The 16,945-nt window shown below is 44.8% G+C and overlaps 1 protein-coding gene across 2 annotated transcripts in view; it reads left to right on the forward strand.

Moving 5' to 3' along the window:
- The first annotated feature begins 3,821 nt into the window (after positions 1-3,821).
- cachd1 (cache domain containing 1) overlaps positions 3,822-16,945 on the forward strand; it is a 146,341-nt gene continuing 133,217 nt past the window's right edge. For both annotated transcript variants that reach the window (XM_055861580.1, XM_055861581.1), the window contains exon 1: positions 3,822-4,339. In XM_055861580.1, the coding sequence (XP_055717555.1) occupies positions 4,088-4,339 (252 nt within the window). In that variant the 5' untranslated portion in view covers positions 3,822-4,087. The remainder of the gene's footprint in view (positions 4,340-16,945) is intronic.

Here is a 16,945-nt window from a genome sequence, read left to right on the forward strand (position 1 = left end):
CACACTTTTACACTCAACATTTGCTGTTGCTACTCTGTTCTTTATTTGACTCTAATTGTTATTTATCCGGATGCCTAGTCACTTTACACTGCCATAATGTACATATCTACCTCAAGTACCTCATACCTCTGCACATTGATCTGGTACTGGTACTCCCTGTATATAGCTCTGCACATTGATCTGGTACTGGTACTCCCTGTATATAGCTCTGCACATTGATCTGGTACTGGTACTCCCTGTATATAGCTCTGCACATTGATCTGGTACTGGTACTCCCTGTATATAGCTCTGCACATTGATCTGGTACTGGTACTCCCTGTATATAGCTCTGCACATTGATCTGGTACTGGTACTCCCTGTATATAGCTCTGCACATTGATCTGGTACTGGTACTCCCTGTATATAGCTCCACATTGATCTGGTACTGGTACTCCCTGTATATAGCTCTGCACATTGATCTGGTACTGGTACTCCCTGTATATAGCTCTGCACATTCATCTGGTACTGGTACTCCCTGTATATAGCTCCATTCTGTGTATTATATTTTATTCCTCTACTGTTAGTTACTATTTTATTTGTTATTAAAAAAAAGTTGGGAAAGGTTCTTAAGCAAACATTTCAATGTAAAGTCTACACCAGTTGTATTTGGTACATGTGATAAATCAAATGTCTTTGATTTGATATATGGACTTCACTGAAGAGAGTCTTTCTATTGGAGACTCTGGTCCTGGTTTTTATTGGTTAGTTTCAATTTCACAAGTGAGAAAATCCAATCAAATTATATTGGTTGCATATACAGATTTAAAGATCATATCGCAGGTGCAGTGAAATGGATGTGTTTCTAGCTCCAACAGAGCAGTAATACCCCTCTGATGTCAAAAACGACAGACCTTTTTTATTTTATTTCCAAAACACTTGAGCGTGCTGTCTCTGACCAACTCTCTCAGAATGATCTTCTTCACCCTAACCAGTCAGGCTTCAAGAAGGGTCACTCAACTGAGACTGCTCTTCTCTGTCACGGAGGCTCTCCGCTCTGCCAAAGCTGACTCTCTCTCCTCTGTTCTCATCTTCCGAAATCTATCCGCTGTCTTCCACACCATGAACCATCAGATCCTCCTCTCCACCCTCTCAGGGATGGGTGGCTCAGGCACGTCACTCCTACTAGGTGATGTGGAGAGGATCTGTGTTTGTACCATGTACTCTCACTACTGGTGTCCCCCAGGGCTCGGTTCTAGGCCCTCTCTTCTTCTCTCTATACACCAAGTCACTCAGCTCCGTCATATCCTCACATGGTCTATCCTATCATTGCTATGCAGATGACACTCAACTACTTTTGTCCTTCCCCCCTTCTGACACCCAGGTGGTGACACGCATCTCTGCCTGCCTGGCAGATATCTCAATTTGGATGTCTGCCCACCACCTCAAGCTCAACCTTGACAAGACGGAGCTGCTCTTCCTCCCGGGAAAGGCCTGTCTGCTTCTAGACCTCTCCATCACGGTTGATAAGTCCACAGTGTGCAAATAACCTTGGCATGACCCTGGACAACACCCTGCCGTTCTCTGCAAACATCAAAGCAGTGACTCGCTCCTGCAAGTTCATGCTCTACAACATCAATGGAGTACGACCCTACCTCACACAGGAAGTGGCGCAGGTCCTAATCCAGGCACTTGTCATCTCCCATCTGGACTACTGAAACTCGCTGTTGGCTAGGCTCCCTACTTGTGCCATTAAACCCCTGTGATTTATCCAGAATGCTGCAGCCCGCCTGGTGTTCAACCTTCCTAAGTTCTCCAATGTCACCCTGCTCCTCCATACACTCTGCTGGCTTCCAGTCGAAGCTTGCATCTACTACAAGACCATGGTACTTGCCTATGGAGCAGCAAGAGGAATTGCCCCTTCAGGTTCTGCTCCAAGCCTACTCCCCAACTCCATTCTGACACCTCTGGTCTCTAGGCCCTCCCACCCCTCTCCTCTGTCTTGGTACCCCCCTAAAGCTAGGACATCAGAGTCCCTACCCATCTTCCCCCTGAAGCTAGGACAGCAGAGTCCCTACCCATCTTCCCCCTAAAGCTAGGACAGCAGAGTCCCTACCCATCTTCCCCCTGAAGCTAGGACAGCAGAGTCCCTACCCATCTTCCCCCTAAAGCTAGGACAGCAGAGTCCCTACCCATCTTCCGAAAACATCTGAAACCCTACCTCTTCAAAGAGTATCTTTAATAATGCCACATCATCCCCCCACCCAAAAAAGCCTTTTGTGAACTAACACTCACACTTGACTATTTTCCCCTTACTAGTTCTGACTTTGCTGATAGCTATTCTATTTATTGACGAAAATATATTTTCTATGACTGTGATACGTGGTCATCCCACCTAGCTTTCTTAAGATGAATGCACTAACTGTAAGTCACACTGGATAAGAGCATCTGCTAAATTACTAAAATGTAAATGTAAAATGCATTAAAATAAATAAAAACAATACACACATAATTCTGAAAAATATAAAGAAATTAAGAAATGTCCTAAACGAGCAATGTCAGAGACTGGAATATAAATATATATATATATATATATATATATATATATATATATATACATATATATATATATATATACATACATATAATGGTGTGTACAGACAGTATATTAATAGAAAAGGTGTGTACAGCAGTAATTATATAGGATGAGCCATGACTAGAATATAGTATATACATATAAAGTGGGGAAAACAGTATGTATTATTAAAGTGACCAGTGTTCAATGACTATGTACATAGGGCAGCAGTCTCTAATGTGCAGGGTAGACTACCAGGTGGTAGCCGCTTAGAACAGTGACTAAGGCTAGTGGTGACTGTTTAACAATCTAATGGCCTGGAGATAGAAGCTGTTTCTCAGTCTCTCGGTCCCAGATTTGACGTACCTGTACTGTCTCCACCTGGATGGTAACGGGATGAACAGGTCGTGGCTCAGGTCCTTGAAAATATTTGTAACCTTCCTGTGACACTGGTTGCTGTAGATTTCCTGGAGGGCAGGCAGTGTGCCCCCGGTGATGCGTTGGGTTGACGGCACCACCCTTACAAAAAAAGATTGCAGTCAGAGGGCAGTATAACTGCAGTACACTGAAGTATAACTGCAATTAGAGATTTACTGCAGTAATTTTGCAGTGTAACTGCAGTTATTCTGTAATTACTTTGTCCAAAATACCACAGTCGACTGCAGTTTCAAAACTGTAATCTTTTTTTGTAAGGACACCCTCTGGAGAGCTCTGCAGTTGCGGATGGTGCTGTTGTAGCATATGGCTAGGATAACCACTTGGCCTATGTGTTAAAGCAAAATGTTATTTTTCATTATCACCATTGTTGAAAGAAAGTGCTTTACATTATGTGATTTCTATTTGCTTGATGAAAAATGTAATAAAAACTGCAATCCCCAGTGTTTGTCTGTATACTGTGGTTTGAGTGAGAGCTTTGTTGACTATATAAAATACTAGGCATATGCTGATGTAGCCTATAGTAGCTATTTGCAGAGCATCTGTTGAGCATATTGTTTTACAGTAGCCTAGTTGTTATCAGTGGAGGCTGCTGAGGGGAGGACGGCTCATAATAATGGCTGGAATGGAGTCAATGGAATGGCATCAACCACATGGAAACCACTTGTTTGATACCATTCCATGGACGCCATTACAGCCATTATTATGAACCGTCCTACCCTCAGCAGCCTCCACTTGTTATGTAAGATTGTTCTCCAAATCAAATCCCAATCCATTCCCACCTCAAGCTCCATGCCGTTGTTTTTCTCCCGCTCCTCCTACTTTCACCCCCATTGTGATTCTCCGGCTCACACTTTGCTGGAGTTGGTGCGGAGTGAGCAGGATCAAAAAAACAACAGCTATAGGTGCTTTTACGGATTTTATTTTCCTGCCTTCAATGATTCCCGAAGATGCATTGATGTCGCCGTTTAAAATCGAGGGAGTTTGTCTTGAAAGTAGGTCCAGGTTTAGCGACGACGTTGCGAAGTTGTTCCCTTGAAGTTTTCCCCCCAAGGGCTGCAAAGCGAATTCACTGTTTACTATTCAACTACCCCAGCCATCATGGCGAGGCGGGTAGGGGGAGAAGGATCCGTGATTTTAACACACATTACATACACGAATTGGAGTAAGCACTCGAGACTCCACTGGTATAACTTCATGGCTGTTTCTTGGAGCTTTATGGCAGTCTTGTCGCTTCTATGTTGTGGGGTTTGTGGTGCCGAAACGGAGTTCTCGATCTTGGAGGAGGCACAAGTTTTAGCCGTACAAATGAAAAAACTGTCCTCGCAGGAGCTTGGAGTATTCAACATGCAGGTAACAAAACTGTTCAAATGTTCTGTTTCGATTTTAACATTCGACACAGTTATTTTTGACGTATTATCTACTTGCGCATTGACTTGTATCATGAATTGGTTCTGTTGCAATCTACTGTCACTAGGCTACAGCTACTAATTATGCCACATTGTTGCAGTTCTGTACTAGTGTAACTTTGGTCAGAAATGTAACAAATGTTCTATTAAACTAGCTACATCAATTACAACAACCACGTCCTTTGTAGCTATTCACGCTATTTATTTGCCTTTGGCTCAGAAGCAGCCATTCTTGAAAGGCGCTCTCTTTGAAGTCGTATGCGGATGACAAAATGTTGCAGTGTGACAAGGAAAACACCATTTTCAAGGCACTTCGATACCGAAGTTACTTTTTCGTAGGAGGTTAGGATATTTTAACAGCACCTTGAGATAGTTGGTGTGTTGTCACACTTTATCAGGAACTGCATCACCTAGAAGTCCTAGAGGAAGGAGGTTAGAGGATAAATTATTCTGATAATAACACTCTTTACCTGCAGCATTTCAGCGTTGATTAGACGCGTTATCTTCTCAGAACCTTTTTTATAGGCTTTATGGTGTCACATTTATAACGTTTATAGTGTCAGATTTCTGTTACATTTATGAATGACCACAATTAGCGTGTGTGAATGGGGAGGGGAGAACTAAACACACTTAATTCACATCCCCTCCTCTCACCACACCACTGCTCCTATTTTAGGTGAAATTATTTGCTGTTATTTTGACGAAAACAGAAATCTGCCATGATTTTACTATTTGGCTTAGTGCGCGATGTGGATAGTACAACATTATTTCGTTTGTTTCTAATAGCTGAACATTTTAAATGATTGATTACGGAATTAGTGGCTTCTTTTGCGTTGACATTTTGTTGTATTTGTGGGTACATTGTAGAAAACCGCTAAATGCACACAATTATCACATTTTAATTATCCTGATTGATTTTCGGAACACTGTTTGTCGTGCTAATTTAAAAGGGAGTCTGGCCATGGCCAACAAATGGCGAACAGTGCAGTGATGGTGGAAGGGGGTTGCTTCACACTTCAGAGGCAGGGCTCACAGTGATGATCAGTAGGGGGCCCAGTCCAAATGGTGTTTCATCTTCCCACTACCCTTCATCCTACCACTGTGACCTGGCTTTCAGGCCTGCTGTGATCCCCGGAGCCTTCTTTGTTCCCTTTCTCTTTTCCTTTCCTGTGAAGGACATTGCGATTTTTTTCCCCTGTGAAGGACATTGGGATTGTTTTTCCCCTGTGAAGGACATTGGGATTGTTTTTTCCCTGTGAAGAACGTTGGGCTCTTTTTTTCCCTGTGAAGAACGCTGGGCTCTTTTTTTCCCTGTGAAGAACGTTGGGATCTTTTTTTCCCTGTGAAGAACGGTGGGATCTTTTCTTTCCTGTGAAGAACGTTGGGATCTTTTCTTTCCTGTGAAGAACGTTGGGCTCTTTTTTTCCCTGTGAAGAACGGTGGGATCTTTTTTTCCCTGTGAAGAACGGTGGGATCTTTTTTTCCCTGTGAAGAACGTTGGGATCTTTTTTTCCCTGTGAAGAACGTTGGGCTCTTTTCTTTCCTGTGAAAAACGTTGGGCTCTTTTCTTTCCTGTGAAGAACGTTGGGCTCTTTTTTTCCCTGTGAAGAACGTTGGGATGTTTTTTTTCCTGTGAAGGAAGTTGGGATCTTTTTTTTCCTGTGAAGAACGTTGGGCTCTTTTTTTCCCTGTGAAGAACGTTGGGATGTTTTTTTTCCTGTGAAGGAAGTTGGGATGTTTTTTTTTCCTGTGAAGGACGTCGGGATCTTTTTTTTCCTGTGAAGACGGTTGGGATCTTTTTTCCCTGTGAAGGACATTGGAAAGTTTTTTTTCCTGTGAAGAACATTCCATGTCTGAAATGTGCGTTATAAATAAATCTTGATTTGATTTCCCCCCTCTTTGTTCTTTCTTGGTTTCTTTCTCTTCCTTTCAGTTTCTCTCTGTTGACCTCATGATACTATTATCCATCTTATTTTGGCCATTGATGTCTTCAAATATTCATGCCTTGGCTGGGGTGTACTCTGAGTGTAATTTAATGAATGGCCATATTTATCAGTCTTCTGGTTTGAGTCTGAGGTTTCGGTTGGTTTCTGATTCATCCTACAAAATCATTTATGGCAACAAAAAAAAATGTTTTGTTTTTTCCTGTAAAACTGCAACATTCTCGGTTGATTGTCATGTTATTTTACAAGCTGTGAAAATGTAGCTGGGCTTTTAGCTGATTTAATTCAGGCATTGCATTGATATGAAGCTATATGTTTGGTCAGACCTCTTTGACCACAAAGTTAGGTGTACTGTATCCTGATTAAACAGTCACCTCCCCATGTAAATAATTGTAAAGATGTGGCTATGGCAGCTGATCTCCCTGCGGTTGAGAGCATTGGGCCAGTAACTGAAAGGTTGCTGGTTCGGTTCCCAGGGCTGACTAGGTGGACAATCTGTCTATGCCCTTGAGCAAGGCACTTAACCCTAATTGTCCCTGTAAGTCACTCTGGACAAGAGTGTCTGCTAAATGACAAAAAAGAATACTAATAATATGAAGACAAATTAACTCTCTCTACTACTAAAGCTAGACTAGGCTGGGAATGTGTCCATACTGGGATTATACTGAAGTGCTCTGACCCAATCCTGAGTCCACAGTGAATTATACAGGAGGAAGTATACACAAAGCATTTAAAGAGACATATACATTTGTCATAATTCCTGTTTGCATGATATCGTTTCTTACCGGGATTACATTTATCCATTTTTTGGTCTTTCTATAATCAACCAAACCTCACATTGTCCTCTGCCCATGTAAATAAGTGTAAATCTGGTCTTATTTGTAATATGATGTGTGTCACTGCCCTGTCATGGTCTCTTGAGTCAGTGGGTTAAATTGATACAATCTGTCAGTGACTTATTCAATTATCAAGGGAGCCTGGTTACACAGACAAACCCTATGTTCTCAATTGCGTTTGTAACTTAATGCGTGGATAATCAAGTGCTTCTGTGGAGAGGAGATGAGCTTTGGTGCCGAGTGAGCAGGCCTACCGCTGACATTTCTTACATGTGCTCCTAAGTGGAAAAATGTAGGAGCACATTAAGACATTACAAATATTCTAGGTATTAATGATAAGAATTGCCAGCAATTACAAAATATATATATATATTTTTACAAGGGGGCATTGGTGGTCCCAAATTAAAATTCCAGGTAGCACAGTCAAATATTTAGGAGCATATGTGACCAAAATGGTAACACTGTAGAGCCCTGCCCGGAAAGCATTTTTAGGATAACATTCAATGGTTGAAATTGTTCTAATTGAAGAGACAGGATTTTTACCTAATTTGCAGTGGAGTTAAACACTGGTGTCTTTATTGTATTTTCTCAACTGTTGAGACACAGCAACCCAGGCCTATGTAGCCTTTAACAGTTAGGCCTAGCCAACTAAGCGGAGCATAGGGACTGCATTATAGACAGCATAGCCACAGCCTAGAGAAATCAGATGCTCATCACTCACTCTCTGTGTAAGTACAGTTTTCCCAGAGAGCATGTATTTGCCTTCTATAACCCCTGATCAATATGTTGATTCTCCATCTGAAAAGTGGGGCTACTTCCTATAATCACAGGAAGGTGGAAGCATGGGGTTGTGGGGCTTGCGGTTTGTTTTGGCGTTTGCTCGTCCAGAATCCTGTACAGGCCTCCTAATTGAATAATTCTGGTATAAAAATGTGTGGGGGGTGCGGAACCTGTGAAGGATCCCCAGGAAAGAATCTTTAGGTCCTGATCTTCAGGGTTGGGTCCTGTCCAAGTCCAACCGTTGTTGAGAGGGTATGAGACTCTTTCCTTCTCCCTGGCTGATCTTTCTTGTCATGGTTTTACTTCTGACTAGACAAACTCGGTTACACATCTCTCTTTTCCTTTCACTTATCTTAGTGATCAAAATGCAGACTATAAGAGAAGACAATACACATGCACCAAAACAATCTGAACTCCTGATGTTTCTCTGCAGAGCAGCTTCAAAGTGCCTGTGCTGCATTGGCTATGGTGCTCTTGTAATACCCAGCAGATCCACAGTGGTCTGCCAGTGATGCCCTGGTGTGTTTTGCTAGTTATTAGGAACACCTATCTCTGTGTGTACATGCTCTGTTGAGGGAAAAAAAACACACATTGCTTCCAATTATGACATATATTTATTTTCAAAATTGCAATGTAGGAGATGATGTAGAAAATTACCCCCCAAAACAACTGTAGCCCGGTCCTGTGGTGAATGTGTCGCCTTGGTTCTGGTCTCTTCACAGACAGTGTCTAGGTGGGGAGCCCTATTAAGGGCGAGGAGCCCTATTAAGAAAGCCTCTAGGAAATCAGCCAGATGGTTAACGGCCCTGGACCTCCATCCATCACACTTAGCCTTGTTGGTGGGTTGAGGCTGGGGAGAGGGGCTCTCTGGAGTGGCTGGGTCTCTGTGGTGGGCCTCTGAGCAAAGTTATCAAAAATCAACCCCTCCTGGCCCCCCGGCTATAGGCCTACTCTCCCCCACCACTCACCAGCACATGTTTCTCTGACATGAGGAGCTGCCACTCTTTTGTTCTGAGGCCTGAACTCCCACTGACCTGGCCTCTTTAAAGCTGTGTTTTTTTTTTCTGTTCCGGAATGGTTCTAGAACATTATGTGGTGTTCCAGAAGTCTAGGAGTAAAGATGTTGAGGTATTCTCAGAGTTAACCACATATGCATCCCATTACTCTGTGCTTTGTGTTCTGAACTCATGATCTGCCTCTTCAGATGTTGTGCTCTCTGTCATTGTACAGAAGTTGGTCTTCCTTAATTCTATTTTGATTCATGTTTGAGTTGATACACATGCCTATTAAATTTTTTTCTGCAGTTTACTTTGCAATTCCACAAAGTTTCTTTAGATTTCTTTAAGATGTGTGTAAAAATGTTGGTCTTGTCCATAAGAATCTAGTGAAATATATGAAATCACTGAATATAACAGGTGTAGTAGACCTTACCGTGAAATGCTTACTTACAACCCCTTAACCAACAATGCAGTTCAAGAAATAAAGTTAAGAAAATATTTACTAAATAAAGTTAAAAAAAATACAATAAGATCAAAAAGTAACACAGAAATTACATAACAATAATGAGCCTATATACAGGGGGTACCGGTACCGAGTCAATGTGCGGGGTTACAGGTTAATTAAGGTAATTTGTACATGTAGGTAGGGATAAAGTGACCTATGCATAGATAATAAACAGCGAGTAGCAGCAGTGTAAAAACTAGGGATGCATGATACATTGGGGAGAACAAGTATTTGATACACTGCCGATTTTGCAGGTTTTTCTACTTACAAAGCATGTAGAGGTCTGTCATTTTTATCATAGGTACACTTCAACTGTGAGAGACGGAATCTAAAACAGAAAATCACATTGTATGATTTTTAAGTAATTAATTAGCATTTTATTGCATGACATAAGTATTTGATACATCAGAAAAGCAGAACTTCATATTTGGTACAGAAACCTTTGTTTGCAATTACAGAGATCATACGTTTCCTGTAGTTCTTGACCAGGTTTGCACACACTGCAGCAGGGATTTTGGCCCACTCCTCCATACAGCCCTTCTCCAGATCCTTCAGGTTTCGGGGCTGTCGCTGTCGCAGACCTCTACATGCTTTGTAAGTAGGAAAAACTGCAAAATCGGCAGTGTATCAAATACTTGTTCTCTCCACTGTATATTGGTGAACATATCGGAATTGGACGATATTAGATATTAGATAAAAAATGCCAACATCGGTATCGGCCCGATGTCTAGTTTAACGCGGATGTTAAAAACAGATGTCAAACCTACCGTGCATACCTATATAACGTAGGTACATGACGTAATGACGCCACGTAAAATTTTGCGCTACACGTGCAACAGAGCGTTCCTAACCTAGCCCACAATGTCTGCTGTGTGGCTCGAGCAATCAACAAGTCGAGCAGTCTTTTGAAGAGTAAGAACATTTCACAGAGACAACTCAAAGGCAAAATCCATTAAAGCCAAGATAATGGAATCCATGTTGCCCTACCGGAGTTACACAGTAATAGCATCAGTGCTATTAGCTTCACGACATGCATACTATGGAACTCTGTTTGGGTCTTTGTGTCAAAAAATATACAGTAGCGCTGTCAAAGCTGTACAAAACATTCTGCAAACACCGGCCACAAACGATGTGTTTACCATACCGCGTTGGTAATAAAGCATAATTTGTTCGACCGCAACTTCTGGGGTAGCTAGCACCAATACAACCAGCCTAAAAACAATGACCAGTAGAAACTGCAGTAATTTTCATTATTCTTTGCAATGATTTAGGAATCCTTGTAAGTATTAGCTAGGTTGCAACTTGTTGTTCGCCTATTGAAATTGAACTTCAGTTCATGAAAATAAATAGCTAGCCAGCTACTTAACCCCGTTCCCCAAAGCTAACGTTATAAGCAGCCAGCTAGCGTCATCTGGCTAGTGAGGCTCGAACCGGACCGGGTTGTATTGTGATGCTAGCCACAATAAGGATTAGGCACAATAGTGGAATTTGCAGTTTGCATTCAAAATAAAATTATGACAGTGATGCAAATTAATACAAATAGTAGAATTATGCCATACTTTTATTTTGAAGGCTAACCGCAAAGGCCACTATTGTGGCTAATCCTTATTGTGGCTAGCTTCACATAGATGGGGCAGACCACCATTAATCAAATAAGAACTGTTTAATTAATTAAGGTTATTTTAGATGACACCTTGATTATGTCGTTTTGCTATGTTTTTGAGGAAGAACATTGTTTGCATCCATGAGCTAGCTAGATTTATTTATGACCAGCACTAGGTGCGTGAGACAACTTTACCAGCATCATAGCATACGTATCGATGAATCGTTGTGACATGAAATACGAGTGATAGGGTAATCAATGTGTAATAACTACGTAAAAAATGTATGAACGCGTTAAATTGTTATGTGATTTTCAGGTCTTGATTGGTCAACAAGCTTATTTGACACGTCAAATAGTGTTATTTGATGTGTATCCTTTTTGACACGCAAAGACCCAAACGGCATTCCATAGAAATCCTGGTTGAGAATGAAACGACTGAACAAATGAACAGCGAAACAGCACAGCTAGTAAGTAAAATAAATAGCTTTTGATTACGTTTTACTGGCAATGGGGACATATGTCAATGCCAACAAAATACAACATTTTGGTCTGTGTGTGTGTGTAACCTTTATTTAACTAGGCAGATTGTTAATGTAGTCTGGGTATAGCTGGTGCAGAGGAGTCAGGCGCAGGACAGCAGAGATGAGTAACACAAGTAACTTTACTCAAAATTTCCAATAATATGTCGTAATACCAAGCCCACAATAACGGACCGAACATACTTAAAACAATCACGCACAAAAACCATGGGGAAAACAAAGGGTTAAATAATGAACATGTAATTGGGGAATTGAAACCAGGTGTGTAAAACAAAGACAAAACAAATGGAAAATTAAAAGTGGATCGGCGAGGGCTAGAAGGCCGGTGACGTCGACCGCCGAACGACAACCGAACAAGGAGAGGGACCGACTTCGGCGGAAGTCGTGGCAGTTAAGAACAAATTCTTATTTACAATAATGTTCCATACGACGCTGGGCCAATTGTGTGCCGCCCTATGGGACTCCCTATCACGGCCAGATGTGATACAGCCTGGATTCGAACCAGGGACTGTAATGACACCTCTTGCACTGAGATGCAGTGCCTTAGACTGCGTCCGTGTGTGTTAACTATTTAACTGTACTAGAATGCTTAAAAGGCCAGTCAAATTTTAAATATCGGTTATTGGTATCGGGTTTTTTGGCAAGGAAAATATTGTGTATCGGCCAAAAATGTAATGTCGGTGCATCACTAGTAAAAACAAAGGTGGGGCGGGGTGTCAATGTAAATAGTCCAGGTGGCCATTTTGATTAATTGCTCAGCAGTCTTATGGCTTGGGGGTAGAAGCTGTTAAGGAGCTTTTGGTCCTAGACTTGGCGCTACGGTACCGTTTGCCGAGCTCAGCTCTGGAGCACTATGCTGAAGGAATCTATCCACATTTCCATTAGATGTGGGCTGCTTGTGTGTTTTTGGCCTTCCTCCAGGCAATGATGTACTCAAGCCCTCTTGTTTTAGCCCCTTTTTAGTGGCCTTACCCACCTCCCCCTGGACTACACCACACCCCACCACATCCCACCTCCCCCTGGCCTACACCACACCCCACCTGACCTACACCACACCCCACCTGGCCTACACCACACCCCACCACATCCCACCTCCCCCTGGCCTGCACCACACTCCACCTCCCCTCCCCCTGGCCTGCACCACACTCCACCTCCCCTCCCCCTGGCCTGCACCACACTCCACCTCCCCTCCCCCTGGCCTGCACCACACCCCACCTCCCCCTGGCCTGCAGCACACCCCACTTCTCCCCCACCTTCTCCCCTCACCCCACCTTCCCTGGCCCGGCCAATGCCAGGATTGAACGATACTGTGAACAGCATTGTTCCAGATGGAGGATGGAGGTCCAGTCTCTAGACTACGGTTGTGTCCCAACTGGCACCCAGTTCCCTTTAGAGTACACTACTTTGGATGATGTCAATAGGGTGCCATTCGGGACACAGTATCTTGTCTCGCCTCTGGACAACAGTAGTGAGTTACGACCACAGAGATGATCTCCTTTCCTTCGCTCCTGGGCTGACTGGCCTGGTCCAGCTGTTGTTTTTAAAACGGTTTGTACACTACAGCGTGGTAGACCGAGATCGTTTATCTATTCCCCTTCTGATGGTTTGCCTACGTACCCTTTTTGTTAAAGGCTTTGACCAAAGCTGCTTTCAATGCTTTTAAGCATGCTACCTCTCTCTCACCCTCTGTTTCTCTTATACTCTTTCAGGGCCGCCCCTGGGTTAGGGTTAAGGCCGCCCCTGGGTTAGGGTTAAGGCCGCCCCTGGGTTAGGGTTAAGGCCGCCCCTGGGTTAGGGTTAAGGCCGCCCCTGGGTTAGGGTTAAGGCCGCCCCTGGGTTAGGGTTAAGGACGCCCCTGGCTTAGGGTTAAGGCCGCCCCTGGCTTAGGGTTAAGGCCGCCCCTGGGTTAGGGTAAGGGCCGCCCCTGGGTTAGGGTAAGGGCCGCCCATGGGTTAGGGTTAAGGCCGCCCCTGGGTTGGGGTTAAGGCCGCCCCTGGGTTGGGGTTAAGGCCGCCCCTGGGTTGGGGTTAAGGCCGCCCCTGGGTTGGGGTTAAGGCCGCCCCTGGGTTGGGGTTAAGGCCGCCCCTGGGTTGGGGTTAAGGCCGCCCCTGGGTTGGGGTTAAGGCCGCCCCTGGGTTGGGGTTAAGGCCGCCCCTGGGTTGGGGTTAAGGCCGCCCCTGGGTTGGGGTTAAGGCCGCCCCTGGGTTGGGGTTAAGGCCGCCCCTGGGTTGGGGTTAAGGCCGCCCCTGGGTTGGGGTTAAGGCCGCCCCTGGGTTGGGGTTAAGGCCGCCCCTGGGTTGGGGTTAAGGCCGCCCCTGGGTTGGGGTTAAGGCCGCCCCTGGGTTGGGGTTAAGGCCGCCCCTGGGTTGGGGTTAAGGCCGCCCCTGGGTTGGGGTTAAGGCCGCCCCTGGGTTGGGGTTAAGGCCGCCCCTGGGTTGGGGTTAAGGGCGCCCCTGGGTTGGGGTTAAGGGCGCCCCTGGGTTGGGGTTAAGGGCGCCCCTGGGTTGGGGTTAAGGGCGCCCCTGGGTTGGGGTTAAGGCCGCCCCTGGGTTGGGGTTAAGGCCGCCCCTGGGTTGGGGTTAAGGCCGCCCCTGGGTTGGGGTTAAGGCCGCCCCTGGGTTGGGGTTAAGGCCGCCCCTGGGTTGGGGTTAAGGCCGCCCCTGGGTTGGGGTTAAGGCCGCCCCTGGGTTGGGGTTAAGGCCGCCCCTGGGTTGGGGTTAAGGCCGCCCCTGGGTTGGGGTTAAGGCCGCCCCTGGGTTGGGGTTAAGGCCGCCCCTGGGTTGGGGTTAAGGCCGCCCCTGGGTTGGGGTTAAGGCCGCCCCTGGGTTGGGGTTAAGGCCGCCCCTGGGTTGGGGTTAAGGCCGCCCCTGGGTTGGGGTTAAGGCCGCCCCTGGGTTGGGGTTAAGGCCGCCCCTGGGTTGGGGTTAAGGCCGCCCCTGGGTTGGGGTTAAGGCCGCCCCTGGGTTGGGGTTAAGGCCGCCCCTGGGTTGGGGTTAAGGCCGCCCCTGGGTTGGGGTTAAGGGCGCCCCTGGGTTGGGGTTAAGGGCGCCCCTGGGTTGGGGTTAAGGGCGCCCCTGGGTTGGGGTTAAGGGCGCCCCTGGGTTGGGGTTAAGGGCGCCCCTGGGTTAGGGTAAGGGCGCCCCTGGGTTAGGGTTAACCTGTTGAGGATGGGGGCGCTGTTGTCACTATTTATGCTAATCGTGTAATTTTTGAAACGGCTTCCCACAAAATTCTTGATCGTACAATATGCATATTATTATTATTATTGGATAGAAAACAGTCTATAGTTTCTATAGGAGTTGAAATTTTGTCTCTAAGTGGAACAGAAGTCATTCTACAGCAATTTCCCTGACATGGAGTCAGATTTCAGAAATTTTGGCCCCTGATCTGGAGTCAGTTAAAAGGCCGCAGTTATTGCTATGAGTATACGGACACTGCTTACGTCTTCCCCTGGATGCCTTTACGTGATGACGATTTGAATGGGGTCGATTGCGCGTTCACAGGCACTACAAATTAAAAAACCCTGTAGCTAGGAACTCTTTTCTTGCTGCGTAATGCGCCTGGAGGACATCGACCCGCACTTGTTCCAAGCATTAGTGGAGGGAGTAATATTACTCTGGTCATGTTTCTACTCGTTATGGGAGTTAAAAACATCATAAGGTAGTTAATTTAAAGCGTTTTATAGCAATTTATATCCGTTTAGTGCGATTTTGGGACATTTATTTCTGAAACGCTGTGAATTGCTGGGCACGCTTCCAGTTCATCCCGAACGCAGTTGGCATTTCCACATGGCAAGAGGACAGCTTTCCACCAAAAGACGATTAGACCCAAGAAAGGATCCTTTGCCCAAGATACTGATGGAAGAACAGCTCAAAATAGGACATTTTTATTATGATAAATCGTGTTTCTGTCAAAATGTTAGTGGATTAGGACGCCATGTTTTTTGACGTAGCTTCGCTTGGCGCAAACTGTATTGAAAAGTAAGGATAATTAAAAAAATGTAATTCCGCGATTGTATTAAGAATTAAATTGTCTATCAATCCCTGTCCACCCTATATTTTTTAGTCACGTTTATGAGTATTTATGTATAAGAGTAGATCACTGTCTAATATGGCGCACGGACATTTTCTCACCAGCTGGGCTACATTTCACATTGTCTAACCATGATTTTGGTGGCTAAATATAAACATTTTCGATCAAACTCTATATGGATTGTGTAATATGATGTTACAGGAGTGTCATCTGAAGAATTCTGAGAAGGTTAGTGAAAAAATTAATATATTTTGGCGATGTTGACATTATCGCTCACTTTGGCTAGAATCAATGCTGGGCTGCTATGTGCTATGTGCTATGCTAATATAACGATTTATTGTGTTTTCGCTGTAAGACACTTAGAAAATCTGAAATATTGTCTGTATTCACAGGATCTGTGTCTTTCGATTAGTGTATGCTGTGTATTTTTACGAAATGTTTGATGATTAGTAAGTAGGTAAACACGTTGCTCTATGTAGTTTTTCTTGTCCATTTGTGACGGTGGGTGCAATTGTAACCTATGCCATCTACCTGAAATATGCACTTTTTTCTAACAAAACCTATCCCATACCATAAATATGTTATCAGACTGTCATCTGATGAGTTTTTTTCTTGGTTAGGGGCTATAAATATCTTAGTTTAGCCGAATTGGTGATAGCTACTGGTGTTGGTGGACAAATAAAAGATGGTGGATTATGCTAATGTGTTTTTAGGTAATAGATGTACATCTTTACATATTGTGTCTTCCCTGTAAAACATTTTAAAAATCTGACATTTTGGCTGGATTCACAAGATCTGTGTCTTTCATTAGCTGTATTGGACTTTAATGTGTGAAAGTTAAATATTTAAAAAAAATATTTTTTTTGAATTTCGCGGCACTGGTTTTTCAGTGGGGGTGGGGGGGGAGTGCCGCTAGCGGCACCCTCATCCTAGACAGGTTAAGGCCGCCCCTGGGTTAGGGTTAAGGGCGCCCCTGGGTTAGGGTTAAGGCCGCCCCTTGGTTTGGGTAAGGGCCGCCCCTGTGTTTGGGTTAAGGCCGCCCCTGGGTTTGGGTTAAGGCCGCCCCTGGGTTTGGGTTAAGGCCGCCCCTGGGTTTGGGTTAAGGCCGCCCCTGGGTTTGGGTTAAGGCCGCCCCTGGGTTTGGGTTAAGGCCGCCCCTGGGTTTGGGTTAAGGCCGCCCCTGGGTTTGGGTTAAGGCCGCCCCTGGGTTTGGGTTAAGGCCGCCCCTGGGTTAGGTTTAGGGCCGCCCCTGGGTTAGCGTTAGGGCCCCTGGGTTAGGGGTAGGGCCGCCCCTGGGTTAGGGTTAAGGCCGCC

This window comes from Salvelinus fontinalis, chromosome 14 (assembly GCF_029448725.1).
Source record: "Salvelinus fontinalis isolate EN_2023a chromosome 14, ASM2944872v1, whole genome shotgun sequence".
In the NCBI taxonomy this organism is placed as follows: Eukaryota; Metazoa; Chordata; class Actinopteri; order Salmoniformes; family Salmonidae; genus Salvelinus; species Salvelinus fontinalis.